The sequence below is a fragment of the Sinocyclocheilus rhinocerous genome, unplaced genomic scaffold (assembly GCF_001515625.1).
Source record: "Sinocyclocheilus rhinocerous isolate Xijiao unplaced genomic scaffold, SAMN03320098_v1.1 scaffold85, whole genome shotgun sequence".
NCBI lineage: Eukaryota > Metazoa > Chordata > Actinopteri > Cypriniformes > Cyprinidae > Sinocyclocheilus > Sinocyclocheilus rhinocerous.
In genome coordinates, this window is record NW_015649998.1 from 1,453,473 (window position 1) to 1,478,272 (window position 24,800).

The window sequence follows — 24,800 nt, forward strand, 5'->3', positions numbered from 1 at the left end:
ACAGAAGAGATGTATAGAAAGCCATGCAATGTTAAAACAGTTTAAACTTTTAGAAAACACGTCACGAATTTGTGGAGGTTTATTCCTTTTCACTGCGTCTCATATGTTTTTAAAGGCAATCTGTGTGATGGGCGATTCGGCTCTTTGTATTAAGCAATGCATAAATACATGATGCTGTTTTGTTCATAATTGTTTATGCAATTTACAAAGTTAATTTAGACGTAATGCACGTTTTTTTTATAGACAGTTATTTCCATGCGTTGACAGTTTGTGCTGCATTATTTTGCTCATTGTGCCCTCCTGTGGCCTCGGGAGACAAGCCAAAAGTTTAACCTATTTAATCTGCATATAAAACATTACAAATTAGATATTTGTTTAATTTTTATTTTGTGTTTGACTATTAAAACATATATTAAAAAAAAATATTTGTTGTTTGTCTCAATAAATTGAGTTAATTTAAAAAAATATGCAGACGGCACACACAAACAGGAGCACAGGTGCCTGCCTGTGATGAGGAGATTGTGATTAAAAAAATGAATATTAGTCGAATTTAAAATAAACATTTGCATTGGAAGGCAAAAATAGTACAATGAATGTTAGGTGTGCGTCAGGGAGCGTCATCAGTGGAGCACGAGATGCGGTGATGATAATTTAAAAATACAGTGGTTAAATGTAAATTTTTTTTTCTATTGCTCTGTTTTAAAAAAGGTTATAAAAATGTCAATAATTATCGATACCGAACGATATGAAGCATTATATCGTTGATACATTTTTTTAGCTATATCGCCCAGCCCTACGTTTAAACATAGCAACAAATCATTTTTAAGTGTATAATGATGAAAAATAAAATGAAGTTGAATTTTAAAGTAATGTGTTTAGTTTGATACTAACACATACAGTATGCAACAAAGAGTCTCGGATATGATTTTATCAGTCTATATTTAACTATTCCACTTGCACATGAATTTTTGCCTAGATACTTTAGGCTTTTGAGTCAAATTTGGACACAACATCCTTTTCTCTGTACTTTTTACACCCCTTTTTGTTAGTTCCAAAACCTCTGTTCCTAAATATGATTTCCAGTGCCTTTAATCAGCTACCCAGACTGAGCAGATGTCACTTTGACATTTTTAGGCGCCTCTATTTCAGATTAGGTCATCGCTTTCAAAGTCCTTGATGAAATATCAGGAGCTGGGATGAATTTAGGTCCACAGTTACAAATTTACAGCAAAAAAAGTCAGCAGTCACTGCCAAAGGCACTATGTCAAAGAGTATTCTCTGAGACAGCAAAACACAGTGTTCTGTTCTGAAAAGTAATATTTATAATATTTGATGGGTCTGTGTTTTGATCTGAACATTAAAGGCTTTGGAAATGTGGCCAAAGATCAGCAAATCCGAACTCTCAGTGACATCCGCCTGTCCTCTGAGTTAGAGCTCCACTGCGAGACAGCCTTTCTTGTCTGGTGTGACTCCAGTGTCGGTGATGTTGAGATGTGATGACACTCGTTCATATCCGACTAGCCTAGTTTGGTTCAGTGGTTGGTATTTGTGACGTATCTGTTCAATAAGACTCTAGGCTAGGTTTAACCACAATTAGGCCAGGAAGCCGCAGAAACTGCCTGTGATGTCATATATTATTTAGCAGCCCGCTGCAAATGGGGCTTGTGAACAAACCTTTGGAAACCCTGCATGGGCAGCAGCAGAGTCCTCTGGTTAATCTTTTATAGGGGCCAATTCACACTGTGAATGAACTGCATAACAACCTCTTACACTGTCTTGACTTTTTGGTCAAACAAATTGCTTATGATTCGAATGGCAGCTGCAACAAACAGTCCATTTAGGAAACGACTACCTCCTCTCTTGAGAACCATAAAAAACATTATTTACCTCTTGTTGATGCAAGGAAAACTTTTAATTAAGTGGCTTGGAGATAGATCTCTGGCTATATGTGGATTAGGTGACAATGGTACTATCTTATTAAATTTCAAGTTATTCAATAAAATGTGAAAAGAACCTCTAAATTCCCCTGGGGTTCGTGGAAGTACTCGTGTCTATCCTTAATGTGTTGACTGCCATTTAAAAGTTTTTAAAAGTTTGTTTATTTATTTATTGTAATAATTTATTCTAATATTTAACAGATTATAATACTCATACTTAAAGGGATAGCTCACCCAAAAATTCTGTCATTAATTACTCACTCTCAGGTCGTTCCAAAGCCGTAAGACCTTTGTTCATCTTCAGAACACAAATTAAGATATTTTTTGATGAAATCTGAGAGCTCTCTGACTCTACATAGACAGCAAGGGACCTAACACGACCAAGGCTCAGAAACGTAGCAAGGAGATTGTTAATATAATCCATGTGACATCAGTGGTTCAAGCTTAATTTTACGAAGCTACGAGAATACCTTTTGTGCGCGAAGAAAGCAAAAATAACGACTTTATTCAACAATTTGTCTCCTCCGCGTCACCCTGGTGCCATTTTGGAGAGTATCACAAACGTAAACAACGTATGCTGTTCTGTGTCAGCAGCACCTTACATGGATACGTTGTTTACGTTGTTTCCGCTTTGATCTGAACGTTAACAACGAATCCGCGTACATCCGTTGCATATGTTGTTTACGTATATGTGATACTCTCAAAAATGGCGCTATAGGGTGAATAGAGCCATTTGGATCTAATTCACCAATTGGATCCAATTGGAGGAGACCAATTTTAAAATAAAGTCATTATTTTTGTTTTCTTTGCGCACAAAAACTATTCTCGTAGCTTCGTAAAATTACGGTTGAACCACTGATGTCACATGGATTATTTTATCGATCTCCTTGCTACGTTTCTGAGCCTTGATCGTGTAAGGATCCTTGCTGTCTATGGGAGGGTCAGAGAGCTCGTAGAATTCATCAAAAATATCTTAATTTGTGTTCTGAAGATGAAACGAAGATCTCACAGGTTTGGAACGACATGAGGGTGAATAATTGATGACAGAATTTTCATTTTTGGGTGAACTATTCCTTTAACATTTATACATCCTATTTATTTCTTGTTTTTATGTAAATTTATTGATTTATGCATAATTTATATAGATTTTATTTCACATATCTGTTAACTATAAGAATTTATTCTGATACATAACAAATTTTTGTACTCGTACTTAACGTATATAGATTCTGTTTATTTTTTGTGGTCTTTTAAATAATTTAACAATTATCCTGTTGTGTTAAAAAAATTGCTTAAAAAATTGCATAAATTATCACAATAGTGTTAAGAAGAACATATCTGAAACCACACAATTTCCTTTCTCCCTTCCGTATTTTATTTATTTATTTATTTTATTAAAAAACACCACAGAGAGTGAATGTGCTTACACCACTGTAGACATTACTAATGAGAGCCGTAATGTGAATTACAGTATATGCCTCTGGCACTTCTCGTTATAAATACATATGTATCATCACGGCAGACTGGGGTGCACATGAGAAAGCATTGTTTGCTTATTGCAAACTAACACTGTAAGCAAATGGTTCATACATTTTCTTCAGCAGTGTCATCTACACCAACAGAGCCCAAAGCTCATAGTTAACAACATAAAGTAACAAAATGCATAAAATCTGTCTTTCTCATTTGAATTGCACTGTCAAGCTAACAATTCCAACTTTGATTCAAAGTGAAAGTGGAAATATGAAAAATTTGGGCTTGTCACATGAAACTAGTCTACTGTTGTCTTTTCATAAGTCTGAAACTACTGCTGCAGATTTCCAAATATAGTCAGATGAGTGGGTGTCCACTGAAGCCGACTCTGCCCTAGTTATTCAAATCGGGACATCCAAACACACACTGCTACATTGCTTGTCATGTCCTTTTCAAGCTGTCCCTTCAGAAAAGCTCACCTCAGTGAGAACAACAGCAAGATCAAGACCTTGTCTGCTTATGTACAATCATGATTTAAAGGCTGTGTGTTCAAATAAATATACTTAAAGCTGGCATTAACTTGGCAAAGAACATTGAAGCGCCTTCACACAAGCAAGAGTTACATTGTACTGAATATCAAGTCTGATATTCAGGACAAAACAACATGATTGCTTTTATACTGCTGTTATACAACAACTATAAAGTATAAAACTATTCATATTACATAACATACACTACTATTCATCAATTCAAGTTTGGGGTCGGTAAGTTTTTTTTTATGTTTTTGAAAGTCACTAACGCTCAGCAAAATACAGTAAAAAGAATAATATTGTAAATATTATGTTTTCTATTTTAATATATTTTACATTTATAATTTATTTCTGTGATGAATTTTCAGTGTCTTCAGTGTCACATGATCCTTCAGAAATATGCTGGTTTGGTGCTGAAGTAACGTTTCATAATATTTTGTTAAAAACAGTTTTAAGTGCTGCTTAATTTTTTGTCAATGCTATGATTCATTTTTAATAGAGCGTTCAAAAACTGCATTTATTTTATTGGTTTATTTTTTGTAATGTTGCTTTTAGTCAATTTAATGCATCCTTGATGAATGCAAGTATTCATTTCTTTCACAAAAAAAAAAAAAGGGAACTTTTGAACGGAAGTGTAGTAGGCCTATTTCTGATTAAGTTATTTTTTTCCCCTTTTCAGTGATTTTTTTTTAAAAGAAATATCAGCATTCTTGGAACGCCACTTGTCCAATCAAATTAGAGAAACAAATGTAACTGCTGTTTAAAGCCATTTAATAAATGTTTTTCCATTTTAGTTAGTATTCGCCTTAGGTCCAAACATTTTAATACTTCCTTTTTCATCCAGACCTGTGCTAAATATACTTTCAGATTCACAAGTGCTAATGAAGGTGGAGTTAAAACCATGACAAAAACAACAACATACGAACAGAGAACAAGCGGTGAAGTATTTTTGGGAAAACAGCTACTTGGTTAATGCGTCTGAGGCAGAGCAATGGCCTATTCAGGTATCTCTCAGCTGCCTGAAGACCAGAGCGTCTATTTGGACCAGAGGACATTTCACAGGCCAGTGGAGAGACTACATCATGCCGTCTCCAGCGCTCCGTGAAATATTTCCTTGGCAACAGGAGAAACAGCACTGATGCTGAGGGGCAAATTCTGCGGATAAAGCCAATCTGGAACAAAGGCTAACTAGATGCTGCCATATGGAGCTCATGATCGATATTCAGTGACACAGCAGACATGCAGCAGTGGTATTTAGGAGGAGTGTGAAGGAAAAAGGGTAGTGCAGACTACGAAATGGCACTCTCTATTTTAATTGCAGTCATCGGAGCTTTGAAGTAAACAATGCTGGAATTTGTGAGTGCTGTACACTTTCTGAGCTGCAACACGCAGAGCTCGGTGGCACTGATTCAGGTCTAGGCTCAGAAATGAGAAATTTGATTTGCCATACCTCTCCATAATACTTAATATGTGCTGTCGGGACATTTGTTTACCAATACAGCAGTATTTACCATGATGGCTTCTTTGTTGCATATTTGCAAAGACTAAGGTTGCTACAGTAAGCCAATTATCCACTGGCGCTATGTTACTCACTGAAGCAAGGGATTGTGTTTAAGCAGCCAACAGAGCGGTGTGTATCTACTTGTCTATTCATTTCAAATGCTCTAGAACCAATCCATTATTTTGTCTTGCAGCAGTTGAAATTTACCTATAATCTACTTGATGTTTATTTATCATATTACTGTTTACAGACTTCAAAATAAGGGTCAAGCAAACAAATGAAACAATGAAACAATAATGAGCTGGAGAGGATCTAAACGTTTAAAAAAAATTAATTTCCCTACCTATTCACAGATGAAGTGAAGTGACATGTGGCCAAGTATGGTGACCCATACTTGGAATTAGTGCTCTGCATTTAACCCATCCAAAGTGCACACACACACCGTGAACACACATCCGGAGCAGTGGGCAGCCATTTTTGCTGCAGCGCCCGGGGAGCAGTTGGGGGTTCGGTGCCTTGCTCAAGGGCACCTCAGTCATGGTATTGAAGGTGGAAGAGGGCACTGTACATTCACTCCCCCCGACCTACAATCCCTGCCGGTACGAGACTCGAACCCGCAACCTTTGGGTTACGAATCAGACTCTCCAACCATTAGGCCACGACTTCCCCGACTTCCAGATGCCACTGTTATTATATGAGGTGGTCCATTTATCATTTTTAACTGAATTAAATTTGCTATTAGCAGATGCCATTATTATTATAACTGGTATTTTTCAATTGCAATTATTTTTGTCATTGAAATTTTTCTTCCTTTGTTTCTTTCATTCTTTTCTGCCATATTTTCTTATGGAGCTACAGAACTTTTTGAAACAGTCACCTTAATTGTAAATTCATGTAATTAACCACTCTTGAACTGCAGGAACGATCTCATTTAAATTCTGATTGGCTGAAACTAGCGGCAGGATCATGCTATCAGAAAAAAAAGGTACAAAGCTGTCACTGGGGTGATAAACTAAGATACAAAAGCTGAAAGGTACATCTCTCTACCTTATTTACCCTTAAATGATACGTATTAGGACTTCAAAGGTACATGTTAGTACTTCAAATCTACATATTACTACTTTATAAGTACATATTGGAACGTAAAGTGCACATAGTACCTTTTTAAAGGGTCCCACCCCTGTGACAGTTTTGTATCTTTTTTTCTTAGAGTGCAAATGGAAAAAAATATTCCAAGAAAGTTAATTTGAATGCTTTTGAGAGCCCTCAAAAAAGACTTGGGATCATGCACATTATCTCGTAAAATATAATGAAATATTAGCAATTTATGTGTTGCTTATTTAATCAGAATACATGTTACTGGAGATTTATTTATTTATTTGTTTGTTTGTTTATTTATTCTTTTTTACATATAACTCAAGTATGCTAACTACAGCCAAACTACTGGTAACAGAAGAATAACTTGGTCATGAGAGGAGAGAATAACATTTCTGTGTCATATTAACAGTGTCATCCTTATTCATGCTATATGGTTAATAAGCATGCAGTCATCACAGCTGTGGTTCATTATATTCTTCCTGTGGGAGATAATAGTTAAAACTTTAAATCCTACACTAATGTATGAAACAGACGCTTCACACGTCAGTGACTTCAGCTGAGCGTCACACACTGGGCTGTCACACAGAACCGAAAAGAGAATTAAACCTTATTCAGAGTAGATATCTGTCAAACAAGCTTCGTCAAACTGCCGATTTCTCATCCTGAAAATTAAAAGTTAAATAAGCAGAAAACATTATTTGTCAGCCCTCGTAAGGGCAACAGCTGATCATAAAATATCATGAATCAACATGCAATTATCTAGCATAAGTAGCAAAAAAATAGCATAAGTAAAACAGGGGATTTAGATATTTCACTTGCCTTTTGCTTTCTGCATTATATTGTACAGAAATTTCTGTTGCATCATAACTATATGTTGCTTTTTCTGTTCATAGATTGACCATAAATGCAGAGTGCCAGCTTCAACTACATAACTTTCCTATGGATGAACACTCCTGCCCCCTCATCTTCTCCAGCTGTGAGTATCTCTTCTCTTTATGCTCCACGTATTCATTCAACTTTATATTTCCATTTCCTTTAAAGACCCTTTTTCTTCTTTGGTTTTGAATGTTTTGGTTGTCATTTGTTCTGTTGTACAAGACAACCTTAAGCGTTCATGTACAGCAGTATCAACATGCATTATGAAATGCTTCATTTGATTCAGTTTAGATGAAACAATATAGCCTAGGATGTCTTTGAAATGTACACATATCTTCGGGAACAAGTGGGAAATGGTCTGGAAATCCACTTTAGCCATTGATTTCAATGGATGTTTTTATTATACCACTTCTTTTTTTTTTCATAACAACAAAACATATACTTTTCTATTTTCAAATAATAGCAGTAAACAAAACTTACCGCAAAAAGCAATTCAAGCTATGACAATATTTCACATGTGAAAGAAGCCTGTACTTTGGAATCACAGCAGCAAAAAAAAAGTAGTCTAATTTTTAAAGTGGAGAAATTGAAAAACGCAAGGCACAAAAAAATTCTAACATTATATATGGACTTCAGGGCAAAAAATAAATAAGGGGAGAAATGACCCCTTTAACAGAGAAAGACAATATTTAGCCTGTAAAACTGTTTTATGTAACATTTTATGTATAATATTGCTAGTGCACTGTTCTAATGGCAGACGTGGCATTGCTGTAGGGAATGTGTCACCGCTAATTAGGATGTCATGCTTTATGATGTAATATCTCATTTTTGCTCTCCATATATTCTCTTATATTGAAAGTAGGCCATGGATTTCATTGTATACACCAAGGGCACGGATAGACTGGTAATTACTCTGCGTGTCCGACAGGCTCTTGAAGGCTGGCTTCATTAGCAGGGTGTCATGAATGACATTACTCAAGGGTGATAGGTAATAGGTGATGCATCTGTGGTGTTAAGAGTCCAGGCAAAGAGGGACGTAGGTAAATTGGAAAAGTTTGTGTCCTTGTGTAATGTGATTTCTCACTTCTGTTTCTCACTCAGCCTCTGTTTCAACCCCCTAATACACATCAGGGCTCTCTGCTCTTCTCAAAATGTTTTTTGTCATACTCATTTGTGGAGCCATGCTCAGAAAGTCAACACCTATTTAAAGAAAGCTATGTTTTACATCACACCCATTTTCAACAGTAATCTTATTAGAGTTTGTGTGGCAAGCACTAACTAAAGGCGTTCTTCTAAAAATCAATGTTTTGTTGGGAGAGAGCTGTTATAATAAATGTTTTTACAGTTGTTTACTTAGTAGCTGCATTATAGAAAATATAGGGAGTTCAAATTCAGAGTATTATTTTAACTAGATAATTATTGATAGTCGCCTTTGTACTGCATGGCACATTTGTTTATGTGTATTTACTCATAGCTGATAATAACTTTGATTTTGTACGCTTTCTGAAAGCTTGGCCCTGACTGTATTGAGACTTGAAGGACTGAAGAAAGTCCTGCCTCTAGAAATATTTTGGGTTGCTCTTTCATTGCCGTGGAGACTTTTGATCTCAGGCTTGGTTTAGTTCTTTTGGAAAATAGTTTGTGACATTGTTGACATCTCTTTCTCCCCAAGAGGTACTAAAGCAGGTTCCAGGGGCACTTGGAAAGATTTTGATTTTGCTGTGTTAAATATATAAAGCAGAATATGACTCTGCAAGAGCATTTTTTACTTGTCTCACTCAAAGTGAATCATTTTAATAATGGTCATTGTTACGCTAATGATAAAGCTAAGTAGTATCCAGTATAATTTGAGTCCAATGAAACAGATTTCTGCTTTGGTGTCAGTGAAGGGGTACTTGATTCTTACTGATGGCGCTGTAAGGAATACAAAAATGGTTGTGAAGACACTGCTCTTGAGGGAAAATAAACATCTGAAAAGCAGGAGACATAAGCTAAAGTCTCTTTTGGTCTGTATTTAACTGTATTGACTCAATCAAACATTAATTCATTATGTGTTATTGTTTACTTAAACTTTCAGTTTTTTATATACACTATTAATTGATCTCATAATTAGTCAATTGATGACCATGCATCTCAGAAGGTCTGTGTCTGTAAGTTACTAATTATATAAATTCTTGAAGTTGGTGTACAGGTTTGTTTTAGGTTTTAATTTGTTCTGAATTGAGGCACTCAATTATTTCTAGCATTTTTAGAGCAGAACACATTTATTTTTGTCTTTGACTAGAGCATGTGTTTTTATTGAAAAAAATGTGATTTTCCTTCTCAGTATTTTTGTTTTGTTTTCCCAGTACAAACATTATTAAATCAATAGACATTTACATTAGAAAGCAATATGACATACATTTTTTTAGACTTTTTTCAAAATTGAGTTTGTGCTTAAAATAAGAAAAAAAAAATCTGTCATTTTGCTTCTCAAGCAATTTATCTTGATTTAAGAATGTTTAAATATTTGTACTTGAAAACAAGACGAAGATACTGAGTAAGAAAATCACTTTTTATAGTGTTATTATAATGTGCAGATGTATGCACTTTGAAGGGCTTCATTCGATTATTAAATTTTTTTTTGTTTTATACAAGATACATACAAAACATATAGAATATCTTGCATGTGTATGTGAGGACAAATTTGGGTCATACTTTATTTTAAGATCAATTCTCGCTTTTAAAAATACAGCCAATGTGTTAATAATAGGCTTGCTAATAAGCAACTACACATTAACTAGTTGCTTATTAGCATGCCTATTATTAACATATTGGCTGTTTTTTTACCATATTCTACATCCCTAATCCTACCCAATACCTAAACTTAACAACTTACTAACCATTAATAATCAGCAAATTAGAAGTTTATTGAAGGAAAAGTCTCTGATAATTGATCTTAAAATAAATTGTGACCCAAATTTGAGAATTGGTCCCTATACTAAATTGTTACCAAATTTGTATCCAAAAGTGAGATAAAAAAAACATTTGTAAAAACTGTATAAAAAAAGTGTAGGCCTGTGCATGGCATTTGTGGAGTGACTGTTCAGAAACTCGCCATTTTCAGCTATCTTTTAGGATGCTACAGGAAAATCTTAATTTCAGATAGAGCTCATTCAATACAACATGAAATATTACTAATTAATAGTTTGAAGATGTTTCTCCTCTGATTGGCTTAATTAGTGGTAGTACGATGGGAATATCCCCGGCATTTAACCTTATCACGCACTGCCTCGTCATGCAACTCCAGATTGCTGTGGGAATTGCTTCAGTGAAGGTATGAATTTAGATCACTGAGGGAATCACCTGCCTGGCGCTGTGAATCTCAATCTGTGAGTTTGAATTTGAGCAAAACCGCCGATGTAGAGATGTCAGAACGGCATTGTAAGTAGCTCATAAGAGATGTTGTAGATCTCCACTCTCCCCCCGCCGTGCAGGGATGCATCTTGACATAGATGACATCCTTTATGTTGTATAAACCATCTGTCTTCTCTGTCCTGCCTCTGTACACTGCTGTGTTTGCCACTGATCCATAAGATGCAGGCGCACAGCAGAATTTGTGGTCCTCCAGTGTTGGACAATGTGCTTAAACAAATTGTTTAATTTTTCTGATGTGTAATATCAGACAGTCCTTATTGCACTGAGCAGGATGGGATCAACAAATGTTGGACGTCAGAAAAAATGGGTCAAATATATGTAGAAATAGCAATGTCATTATCAATTGCAAGAGATAATAACAGTCATTAATTACTACTGCTTACACTTACACCTCTGATGTATGGATATATAATGAAGTTTTGTAGTAGGATGCAGTGTTACTGCTAGAAGTGCCAGGATGTATATCAGGTTTTATATAATAAGGTAATTCAGTTGAGGCTTCTTAACAATGGATGTGAGCAAGATTTCTTTTTTTAAGGGTAGAATTTAAATTCTCTTTGTCTTGTTCCCAAACCTTCTCCGCAGGGCCTCTAAAACACAGCAAAGGTCCACATTTTCACTGTTGAGGAAAGGAGAATGAGCTATAATAAGCAATCCCTCAAGCTTCTGGACACCCTCAGTCCTTTTCTTCACCTCTAAGCTACTTTCTTCCATTTCCCTGCAGCATTCGCCATTTGTTTTTGAAAAACCAGTGCTGGGTTCCAAGCCCTGCATTTTAAATTCAGTTGATATGCAAATGAAGGTTAATGCCCATCAGGCAGGACCTTGCGGACCTTCTCATGTTAGCGGCCACACAGGAGCGAGCGAACCCGGACTGAAATGCCTGCCCCTGTATCAGTCACAAAGAAAATGGTCCCCCATCTGCACCCGAGAGTAGCAATTTGCCAGAAAGATTATTTTAATATTTCACACCTCACTGCCCAGCACAGCAGCTTGTCCTCTAAAGCATATTTAACAGACTCAAACATACAGTGCTATAGTCCCTGTGTGCATAAACAAACATACAAATGAAACACTCCCCAGCCAGTGTGTCTGTACCTGCCCTGCAGGGAATGAGAAGCTTTCAGGTGTTTAGCAGACCTGACACCAGGCATCAGGTTTGTCTGCTCTGATCCGGCTGAAGCAAGCTGAATAGAGCAGTGAGCACCTTTCTACCTGTGTTTATGAAAGATGTCACCTGCCTCAAGGCTATGAGCTTTCACTGAATATCTAGTGACATCAAAGTGGCATATATTTTTATTTATTCATGAACATTTTTGGCTTTTATTTCATTGGAGTGAGGCTAGAAACTAGCAACTTGAGAGGTGAAGAGCTCGGGTATGAATCCCGTGAAACTATGGTTCCACAAAACAGTTCAAACCTGCATATAAGGAAGTTCAAATGGGACAGTTGCATCAACAAATCCGTTTTTACTGTATACTAGTTTTGCATTTGTAAACACTATTGGGTAGGTTTAGGGTTGGGTTTGGTGTAGGGGATTTTTCCAACATGATAGAGCGTTAACTTTTAGCGACACTACAAAAACAACGTAATATCAATGTAACAAAAACTTGCCAGGGTCACGTATTTGAACCCGCGTTTTAGCGCCACTCACTGGACGTTTCACTTTGAAACTGCCTCGAAACATGCAGTAAGGTACGTAATAACGGTGTTGCAGAAATGTATTTAGAGACATGTATTTCCAAAGACCCTGGGTTGGTATATGGGCAAAAACACTGAAACACTTAAATATTGTTAAAATATTTATATTATATTACAATTATATTATAAATGTTATATCAGAAGAACGAAATTCATACAGGTTTAGGATGACATGAGGGTAAGTAAATTATTTTATTTTATTTTAAATTATTTTATATTAAATTATTTTGGGTAAACTATCCCACTAGTCACACTTAAAGATGCATGCATTTTATTTTGAGAAAGTGGCATTTGCAAAAAGTGCCACGTCACGACAATGTGTGATTTACATTGTATTGGAAGAGTAAACAGAAGGCAGAAAAGTAGAATTCAAATAGAACAAATATTTGCACATTTGCCATAATATACACTTTCAAAGAATATTATTCAGATAATGCAAAACCTGGTTGTATCCATGCAATATGCATCAAGTCCATCAAGCAATCTGACCTAAATACCTTTTGGAGACCTGATGAAAAGTAATCGGTCATGAAACTCTGTACAGTCTGTAATGAAGATAGATGGAGCGTTCAGATTCATTTAAAAGGTGGAAAAGTGCTGCGTGTGCTTGCAATTCCTGCAAAAACCACCTTTTGTGGCCCTAACCGATAGGAGCTGCTTTTCCTGCTGCACAGAATCACCTTAGTGCCATTAACTCATCGAATTGCTTTGACTCCCCTTCATGGATTCGCTTGGAGGGGAAGACATTACCATTTCCATCAAAGCCTTTTTACACTGCATAGAGGCAGTTATAAATGCTCTCATACTCTGATGGCACTTCTGCTCAGACATGCCGGGACATTTTTTGGTAATTTTCAAAGGATGGTCAAAAACATATCTAGATGGATGTTGGGGTTATTAACTGAGAAGCTTCCTGAGAATAATTTGCTCACATTAATGTTCGCAATAATGTGTGAGACTGAAGAAGCGACAAGTGACACAAAACGAGAAAGAGATTTGGAAATTAGTAAGTGACTAAGCAATATGCAAAAATGCAATTCACAAGATATTCAAAGTGAATCAACTCTTAATAATTTCCAAAATCGTAATTGATTGGCAGCTTATTTAGCAGCTTTTGCGTCTTCTGTGCTGCACATAAATCATAATAAACCTGTCTTTTTTGTGTCAGTATTAGAAAATTCTCTGCTTGTTCTCCTTCTGTTCATTTGTTTTGTTCTCTCTCTCCACTCTTTCATCGTCTGCAACACACTTGTGGTTACATCTCTATATTTTTAATGTTTCAAATGTTGCAATACGTTTTCGACTTCAAAACATCTTTTCTCGTTCTTTTTGATGATCTCCCTAGTAATTTACAGGATCAGTTCACGGTCATAATCCAAACTTAAAAGTTCTGTGAAATTAGAGAACCTGTCCATTGTCTTCTTTCAGTTATAGCATCATCAAAGGCTTGCAAATTAAAAAGGTGACAAACAGTTTATGTAGCTGAAAGTTTTAAATGAAAATGGTATGTAATATGGAATATTTGGCTAAAAAAAAAATGAACACTGTCCTGTTTTCAAGCTTTGATTAAAAAGGCAATCAGTAATATTGTGAGCTGAACAAAAGGGAGGATGTAATGTTTAAAATTGAGCAAAACACTCAGACACCAATTATAATGCTGATCTAGGACGGAATCAGTTCATTAAATAAAGTGGGAATTTTTAAATGATGATAGGAACTGCTGTGATTACCTTTTGATCATGCACCTCTTCTGTCTGCAACAGCTCTTTCGTTCAGCAGGCACTAAAAGAGCACATGCTGATCTCTTAATACCTCGATGTCAGAAGAGTTGGTGAGGATTAATGATTAAGTATTGCCAGGAAGTGAAAAAATGTCCTCAAGCAGAACTAAGAAGATCATGTTAACATGTAGAAAGGTATATTACGTACAACAAAAGTTGGTGAAATTAATGCCCAACCCTCAATAAAAGCACAACCCAATAGTCAGGTTGCTGAATGGTTTAAAATTAGTTAACCCAAAAATGCCTTCCCAAACGTATATGATTTTCTTGTATGTTGTGCATAACCCAATTCACGCTTACATATAATTAGCTGAAGTATGGTAATGCATATTTGGCGTGCTGTCCGGGGAAGGGCTCCGAGCTCGGGATTGGCCCAGGCCTAGACGCGCTCCTCCCGAACCTTGTTAATAGAACATAATTTACATTAGGTTATGTCATTTTTCCCCACCCCCAAATTTCCATAACTTCTTAAAACAAGGTAATGCCTACAGTATGTATGTTTCTCACATTGAATCAATAGCTGCGCTAACGTGCTGTCATAACTTAAGATCTAGCTCCTTTGAACCAGGTCAAGAGATCCTGATCAGGTTACTTACAGAAACATGTATAGTAAATGGCTTGGGAAATGGCATAGAACATTTGAAGTCTTTAAAAAGTTATGAACCACCACTGAGATTTTAATCCCTAATCAAACTCATCTAATGAGAACCTTGGCACAAACTCAGTTCTTATGCAAGCCAGAGTCTGGCAGCAGACCTACATAGCCAGGATTCACAAGTCTGGTGGGGCATGACAAAGTGCTGAAGGAAAGTGCTGTACCATTAACTGAAATCCCAGAGAGAAATCCCCAGTGCTTAAAGAGGTGTTTGATGTGATGACGTTTCCACGGGTTATTTAATCCATCCAAAGCAAATGGTGCAGTTCAGTGGTTTAGTACCAAAGAGGGAGGGAAGCATTCAGTGTTGCATGAACATCCACTGGGTTGCAGTTCATGGGTCCTGGCTGGTTTTCGGAGCCCTTGGGCAAATCATTGAATCTGTTCTTTTACCGCAGTTCAATATATCTGTCAGGATATATACACAAGCGCAGTGTTAGCAAGATAAGTTGTTCACAGGAGTAATGCCAGGAGATAATAGTAGAGTTCAGCGAAGATCGTTCGCAGGAGAACTGGAGAGAGTTCGCTGGAATACAGGAGATCACGGAATAGAGAGTCTGTATCCAAATCGAGGACAGACAAAGACTGAACTGAGGTGTGTGCTTATATACTGGGGCTGATGAGGGTGTGCTGATTGAGTGCAGGTGTTCAGAATTCAGGTGATTGGGATCGTTGCGTCGTGGTGAGGGAGCCCGGTGTTTACGTGACAGTACCCCCCCGACACCGTGGAGGCCGCCCTCTGTTCCTGGGTGCCGGGCGTGGTGGATGTTGCTGGTGGAATTCTGTGAGGAGAGTGGGATCCAGGATGTCGTCATGTGGGACCCAGCATCGCTCCTCTGGTCCATACCCCTCCCAGTCTACAGGGTATTCGAGGTGGCCTCCACGACGTAGAGAGTCCAGGATCTCCTTTACTGTGTAGATGGGTTCTGGGTCCACAATCTGAGGTACTGGGGGGTCGTCACTGATACCAGGCTCTGTAGAGGAAACAGAAACAGGAGGATGGCGAGGTTTAAGTAGGGATACATGAAAAGTGGGATAAATTCTGAAGTGTGTGGTAGCTTTAACTCATAAGTAATGGGGTTGATCTGTTTGATGACCTGGAAGGGACCAATATATTTGGGACTCAGCTTTCGGCAGGGGAGGCGCAGGCGGATGTCTCTGGTAGAGAGCCACACCTTTTGCCCAGGTTGGTAAGTGGGAGCAGGTTGTCTACGGACATCAACATAGCTCTTGTACCTGCGCACAGCCCTCTGCAGGTGGTGATGAGCTTCGTCCCAGACCCTCTCGCTCTCCTGGAACCAGTGGGTGACAGATGGAACATCCGGTGGCTCGCCTGACCATGGGAAGAGAGGAGGCTGATAGCGGAGTATGCACTGAAACAGTGTGAGACCGGTTACCAGCTGGCGGAGAGAATTCGGTGCATACTCGGCCCAGGTGAGAAACTGACTCCAGGAGTCCTGGTGGCTTTGGCAGAAGGTTCTCAGGAAGCGGCTGATCTCCTGGATTTTCCTCTCCGTCTTCCAGTTAGATTGAGGATGGTATACGGATGTAAGACTCACGGTCACACCTAGGAGGGAGAAGAATGCCTTCCAAACACAATATAAATTGGTCCACGATCAGACACTGCATCTTCGGGGATACCAATTTCTGAACACCTGGTTGAACATAGCCTCTGCGGTTTCCATAGCAGTGGGAAGACCTCGTACGGGGTCAGTGTAGAGGTCTTCTGGAGGTTGAGCTGCCTGCAGAGCGGTCGGAGATGAAGTTACCAGCTGACCCAGAGTCGAGGAGGGCGGTAACTGTAACAACATGGTTGGCAGTAATTACTGAAACAGTAGTCAGAGGGTAAAGTTTTATAGAAGGACTTGTAACTGCACTCACCAAGGGCCGTGGTGGTCTAATTGGGCATGAAGAGATTACATGCCCTCCAGCTCCACAATAAAGACAGAGATTCTGGGTCAGCCGGCGGCGCCTTTCAGCAGGTGATAAGCGGGTGTTGTCTATCTGCATAGGCTCAGACTCTTGTTCTGGGAAGTCGGTCTCTCTGGCATGCGGCGGTGAGTGGCGGAGGATTGTAAGGCAGGTGTCTCTTCAAGGCAGCTTTGCATGCGGTGAGACACTCTGATGGACTGTTGGATACATTTTTCCAAACCTATGGAATCATCATAAATTGCCAGTTGCAGTCGTAATAAAGGATTTAAACCCTGACGGTAGGTAGTCAGCAGGGCTCGCTCATTCCAACCACTAGAGGTAGCGAGGGTTCGGAATTTCAGAGCATAATCTGAGACTGAGCTCATCCCTTGACGGATGTGATATAACTGGTCACAGATGGAGGAGTCTCCTATGGGGCATCCAAATACCTCACGGAAGTGGGCCTCAAAGTTGTCAAATGATTGTGTAACTGGACCAGACTGATGCCACATGGTTTCTGCCCATTGCAAAGCTCTTCCTGTTAACAGAGAAATAATATATGTGATCTTAGAACGTTCAGTAGGAAACCACTGTGGCTTCATTTCAAGTGCCAGTGAACACTGCAATAGAAAGCCATTGCAATCCTCCACCGAGCCAGAGTAGGGCGCTGGATTGACCATGGGACTGGCAACAATGATCGGAGAAGGAGAGTGTTGAATGGACGTGGCGGTGGTGACGGGTGTAGCTGTGGGACCGGCGAGTTCTCTTCTCATCATTTCGACTGATTCCTTAAATGGATCGGGATCTGTCGGATTCATCTTTCTTGGTCTGTCCTTCTGTCAGGATATATACACAAGATCAGCTTTAGCAAGATAAGTTGTTCACAGGAGTAATACCAGGAGATAGTAGAGTTCAGCGAAGATCATTCGCAGGAGAACTGGAGAGAGTTCACTGGAATACAGGAGATCACGGGACAGAGAGTCTGTATCCAAACGACATCCTGGATCCCACTCTCCTCACAGAATTCCACCAGCAACAGACATAACCTAACGTAAATGATGTTCTATTAACAAGGTTCGGGAGGAGCGCGTCTAGGCCTGGGCCAATCCCGAGCTCGGAGCCCTTCCCCAGACAGCACGCCAAATATGCATTACCATACTTCAGCTAATTATATGTAAGCGTGAATTGGGTTATGCACAACATACAAGAAAATCATATACGTTTGGGAAGGCATGAAGCACAGACAAAGAATGAACTGAGATGTGTGCTTATATACTGGGGCTGATGAGGGTGTGCTGATTGAGTGCAGGTGTTCAGAATTCATGTGATTGGGATCGTTGTGTGGTGGGGAGAGAGCCCGGTGTTTCCGTGACAATATCAGCTTTTCTGAGCCAAGACTACACAAATAATAGTGGTGACAGTCAATCGGGCTTAGATTTGAACAGGTCAGTGTTTTTATGTTTTGGATTTGGCCATTTGAAATGGAATGTAATATTATGCCACATAACAGCATGCTTTTTCAGAGAACTGAGGGCATGAAGTCATTTAAATTTATTATTTAATGCAGATAAACATTAGCAATAAATTCCACAGTCAAAAAAGGGTGAACAAAAGTGTTTGACATTACATATTACCATAGAAATAATAACTTCCTTTACCAATGTACACATTTGCAAATGTTTACCTCAGCTTACCATCTAAATAAGCAGGGAAATTCTTCAGCATTTTCTTCCCACCTAATTTTTTTCCTGTGTAATGTACTGTTAAACACAAACTTTGTTCAGTCTCATTATTCCAAACAAACAGTCTTATTGTAAATGTGATATTGCTTTTACACAAGTTAAATGAACAAGAATATTAAGTAACTTACATTTTAGACTCAATGCCAGTTACTTTGTCTGTTTTTGATCCTCTAACAAAAATAGTTCCAGACAAAGCTGCAGCTTGTCTCTGAGCAACACACAGGCAGTGTTTTATTCCTAAAAGTTTTAGCCTTTATCTTGATAGGACAGTGAATAATGAGAGGAATCGAAGTGGGAGAGAGAGGGGAGCAGGATCAGGAAAGGTCCACGAACCAAGATTCGAACTCGTGTGCTGGCCACACGGCTATCAGCACTGAAATAATTTGCATTTTTGAATGAAACTGTTGAGTAAATAATTAAATGACTCACTCAAGTGTGTTGGTGAATTTGGAACCACATGCATATTACTCTTACTATTTTTATTGTATCTTTATATGGCAGGAATAGTCAAGAGTAGTATGCTAGTATGTGATTCAGAACTCTGCCAGTCACTTGAATTGTTCCTGAATGAATCAGCATGTTTGAAGGAATCAATAGAATTAATGATTCCATGATTTACTTATTAAAGGGGTCATATGATGCTGCTAAAAAGAACATTATTTTGTATATTTGGTGTAATGAAATGTGTTTATGCGGTTTAAAGTTAAAAAAACACATTATTTTCCACATACTGTACATTATTGTTTCTCCTCTATGCCCTGCCTTTTTGAAACGCGTCGATTTTTACAAAGCTCATCGGTCTGAAAAGCGAGGTGTGCTCTGATTGGCCATTAAATAAAACCGTACTTACAGACTGCAAATCAGAACTGCCGGCATTGTAGTCAACTCTCCCAAGATCAGTAAACAGTCCTCCATAAAATGTGCTGCACACAATACTATTCTTGTGACCCTAAACCCAATATAAAACCAAACCTTAAAATATTTTTACTTTTTTTAAAAAATCTTTTAAGATTTTTTTTTTTGAAAGTCTCTTTTACTCACCAATGCTGCATTTATTTGATGAAAAATATAGTAATATTGAGAAATATTAACTTTTCTGTTTTATTATATTTAATAATTAAATGTAATTTATTTCTGTGATGGCAAAGCTAAATTTTCAGCAGCCGTTACTTCAGTCTCCAGAGTCACATGATCCTTCATTATTGTAATGTGTTGATTAGGTGCTCACATTTCTTATTATTGTCAGTTTAAAACAGTTTAATATTTTAAATAATTTTAATATATCCTTTTTCAGCCATTACACATTAAATGATCAAATTTGACAGTAAAGACTTACAATTTTTACATTTTTTAAATTTGTATTTCAAATAAAAGTTGTTCTTTTGAACTTTCTATTCATGAAACATTCACAATTTAGTAATAAGCAGCACAACTGTTTTCAACATTGAGCACATTATCATATTAGAATAATTTCTGAAGGATGTGACACTGAAGACAATAGAAAACAGTTAATTTAATAATTTTGTAATAATGTTTCACAATATTACCGTTTTTACTGCATTATTGATCAAATAAATGCAGCCTTGGTGAGAATAAGTGACTACTTTCAAAAACATCACTAAATCTTAGTGATTCCTGTTCTATGTCAGTTGTTTCTGACACTGTCCATTATTTTGAAAGGAAGCAGTTTAACTCTGACAGTGTCCATTCAGGGTCTGACTGTCTCTGTATCCTGTCTGATTTTAGCCAGTCTCAGCAGGCACGAAAGCAAACCAGCCAGCTCTGCATTGAGGGTAATAGTATTGTGCTCTAGTCCTGCACCAATAAAAACCTGATAGAGCACCTCATGTGTGGACAGGACTCACAAGGTCTATAAAACATTTTTTTAAGTATAATGGTCAGTTACTAAATACAAAATCCTGCTATAGAAGGCTGTAAGGTGAAAGAACATAAGCAGTGTGTGTGTGTGTGTGTGTGTGTGTGTGTGTGTGTGTGTGTATGTCAAATCATTTAATTTTAAACATGGATCAATCTGTTTATTCTTTTCTTATTTGATTGTATTTCTGCGGGTCATAAGATGAGCCATAAATCTTTTTTGCCCACCTAACCATGGCATTCTCAGCCGATGTGGCGGACAGAGGCAGGATGTATAAACTGAAATGTATGGCTCGCATTTAGTCCTTCACAAATCAATAGTAACCTCCTTTGTTGATGAATGATGAAATTACAAAGTTATTTGTTGTGCTACCAAGGCTTTCTCCACACACCCTATTAGGTTTAAATCACATAGTCTTCCTCCCGCTGCCAATCTTTCCACCATCACGGGAAGCTCTTGCATGCTGTGATTCATCAGCGCCCCTTTCTTCACCCACTGAGGCCAATGGATGGTTCTGGTTCCCATGGCGATGGCTATATTTTCCTCTGATTAAGTGGAATTTGCTTGTACCCTTTAGCCCAACATGACCTAAGGGTTATACAATAATGAACCAAGGACAATGCAAATGGGAGAGACGGAGACAGGGGGTGGCAGGGCAACTGTTGGGATGAAATGGAGCAGGAGTGTATCTTTGACACTGCCCATGGATAATTATCAAAAGAAATATAAAGAGATCTCCACTTCCACCCAATGAACTGAATATGATGTAAGGAGAACAGAAATGTGGCATCAAGCAAGACACAGCAGGTTATTTTTATAATGTCTGATGAACAAGGAGTTCAACAATATGATTGAAAGGCAAGTTGTTTCACTAGCAAGGCATTTAGAGTTTGACAGAGGCCATGTATATACTGTATATAAATGTGCATATAATCGATTTGATAAAAATTGATATTTCCTATACTGGCACCCCAAAGCAGATTTTAACTTTTGCACAGTATTGCATGTCTTTAATTTGGTTCACTCAAGTGATTTACATCAGGGTCACACTATTGTTCTTGCTATTTAAACCATTCTTTTATTTAGCAGTTAGTTTCTCGTGAAGTCCATCCAAATTAATATTAATTAAATTGATTTACTTGCCAAAGCCAATTTTTATTTTGAATTTGGCACTTGGTGAGTATTCATTTGGACCTGTATACCACTAAATGTGTTTCAGTCAGCAGATTTTAGTTTAATTATAGCTATTGTTTGCCATTCTACCAAACAATAATACCAAATATAAGATTATGAAACCATTCTATTTGATATGTACTCAATCAATGATAACACAATTTCAGCTCTGGTCTCCTGGTACCCCTAAAATACATCTATGGAGGCTGCATCTATTTTACTATTGTGTACACAGAATTTTAATTGAAACCATTTTGCTGATCCTTTGCAACCTCTTTATGGCTGATTGAGCCAAGTTGTTGTAAACTTTATACAATACACTACTAATTATTTCTCACAGTTCACAGGGATGGCACAACGGGATTTATCCAGGGTGAGGACGAGGATTTTTCAGCTCATTTCTGTGCCAATTAATAAAGTTCTTTTTTCATTTCCTTTAACCCTTCTTGCTAGTGCCAATTAATAGGAATGTGAATTTAATGGATGTCCAACAGGTGTTTATGAAACACTGTCTGTGGCTAAATTAACACTAGTATTCTTCCAAAATACACAGTAGTAGTATTGCACAGTGTAGAAATAAAATTGCACACTTTCTTGTTTTGTGTATTATTGCATATTCAGTTCAGTTCTCAATGTTGTTTTGGTCCATACTATGAAAATAAATAGGGTCAAATGTTGTTGGACCCCAGTCACGACAGGGTAAACTATCCCTTTATGACCCATTACATTTTTAAGCAATATCAAACAGGTAAAAAAAGCTCAAAATATGTTTTTAAAAATTTATCTGATTGTATTATTCGCTGGTGTAAAATGTCAACTCTTTGTGGTCAAGAACATCTTTATTGGTACTTAAATGCCCTCTGCATAGACCAAGGAAAATTTTAATGAAATTCAATTATTCAAAAAGCATCTTTTATCTTTTTCCTCATTTAGTGTTTTTAATCTGGTAAGAGAATGACAATTACCTCAGATGGCTATTAGGCTTGATTACCATTTAACAGCACAGGTCATTGTGTGTTCAATGGAATTAATACGTATTTGTGTGGAAATCTAATTGTGCTGTTTTATTAATCACAGTGTCTGAATGAAGTGCTTCCACTCACTTATCAAACAATACTCTCTAAGAAATATTAGAAAGTCTTGGACCATTCTTGGACATTGTAGAATATAAGTGGCTTCAAAACCAGCACTCTTGCTGCTTAAAGGGACAGTTAACACAAAAATGAAAACTCTGTCATTTATTTACTTACCTTCATGTCTTTCTGAACCTGTGTGAATTTCTTATTTTATTTAATTTTGAAAAATTCAAATCAATCACTCTTTGGCATGCAGTTACAATAAACATGGCGCTGATTCATTAACAAACAAAGGGCTCAAGCATTTTAAGTGGCAGATGACAACTGCAGTGAGGCTTATAATAAACAGAATGTGGATGCTAATATAGTATCTTTAAAATTATCATTCTTGGTGATCTGAATCAAAATAAGAACAATTCGTTCATTAATCCAACATCATTTCTTCTCTCATTAACTCGCCAAGGAGAGGCACTTATAATGCTTCTCAGTGAATAATGATTTAAATGTCTGTTTCTTTCAGAAAAAAATATTGTATGGCTTTAGTAGACTCATGCATCTTTTTGTGAAATCAGTCTTCAAAAATTTTATTTTTGCGAAAGAAAGTCATACAGTTTTGCAACGACATAAGGGTGAGTAAACGATGACAAAATTTTCATTTCTGGGTGAACTATCCCTTTAAGGCAGAATTTTTTAAAAAAGAGCGTGAAATATCATCCACTTAGCAGTACTTATGAGACATGGATAATCAATGCAAGAGTAGCATCAGCGATCATTTCTAAGATTAGACTTCCAAAGGCTCAAGAGACCGCTGTTTCAAATCTCTTTTCTGGGCCACAGGTTGTACGCTAGAGACATACATCTCCAGGTTGAGTGTCAGCATCAAGATGGATGCTGTGTATAATCGAACCAGACTTCTCATTTACTTGTTCTCTCTCTATGCCTTTGTCTTCCTTGTGCCTGTGATGTGCATTTTATTAGCATGCTCTGGGCTAGAGACAAATGCTGCAGTTCGATGCCTGACACTGGGCTGCACTCAGGCATCCATCATAAGTGAAAGGGGGCGCTAGGGGTCACCGGCTTATGCTCTGTGTAATTACAGATGGATACCCACGAGATGAAATGATTTACAAGTGGAGAAAGAATTCGGTGCAGGCGGCTGATCAGAAGTCATGGAGACTTTACCAGTTCGACTTCATGGGCCTGAGAAACACCACAGACATAATCAAGACAACAGCAGGTAATTGTTGTTGTTGTTGTTTTTTCTTTTGCTCTATTAATTGGATCTAATAGGAGTTTGATTATGAATAAAGTATGATTCTATTTTGGCTGCTGATGAAGAGAATTGTTAGAAGGTTCAAAAGTCTCTTATGATCAATGACTGCATTTTGATTTGAGTTTGATCAAAATTACAGTAAAATAGTAGTACTGTGAAAAATTATTGCAATTCACAATAACCATATATTCTATTTAAATATATTTAAAAGTGTTATTCATTCTTGCTATGGCAAAGTCTTCAGTGTCACATGATCCTTCAGAAATCATTTTAATATGCTGATTTGGTTTAAGAAACCTTTCTTAATATTATCAGTGTTGTGCTGCTTAATATTTTTGTGGAAACTGTGAAAAGTTTTATTAAATTATGAATAAAAAGCTCAAATGAACAACATTTATTTTAAATAGAAATCTTTTTTAATAGTATATTTACTCACACTTTTGATTAATATAATGGTCAGTAAAATAGTATCAATTAAAACAAAACTGACCATACAATTTTGATAGCTATATGTTTTGGGGCTAGAAGTTTTGAGTCCAAACTTTTCTAACCCAGCAGCCACTCTCATCCAACCTAGCATGAATAAAAATGCTCAATATAATATCTTTATTAAAGGGGTCATATGATGCGATTTCAAGTTTTCCTTTCTCTTTGTAGTGTTACAAGCTCTTGGTGCATAAAGAAGATCTGTAAAGTTGCAAAGACTAAAGTCTCAAATACAAAGAGATATTCTTTATAAAAGTTAAGAGTCAGCCACACCTACCTAAAACGGCTCGTTCTAACA

At 37.4% G+C, this 24,800-nt stretch overlaps 1 protein-coding gene across 1 annotated transcript in view; it reads left to right on the plus strand.

Annotated features, from left to right (window-relative positions):
* The window catches only part of LOC107711006 (gamma-aminobutyric acid receptor subunit gamma-3-like), a 115,119-nt gene that overhangs the window by 81,172 nt on the left and 9,147 nt on the right, over window positions 1-24,800 (plus strand). The window contains exons 4-5 of the mRNA XM_016515906.1: window positions 7,430-7,512; window positions 23,843-23,980. Coding sequence (XP_016371392.1) covers window positions 7,430-7,512; window positions 23,843-23,980 — 221 coding nt within the window. The remainder of the gene's footprint in view (window positions 1-7,429; window positions 7,513-23,842; window positions 23,981-24,800) is intronic.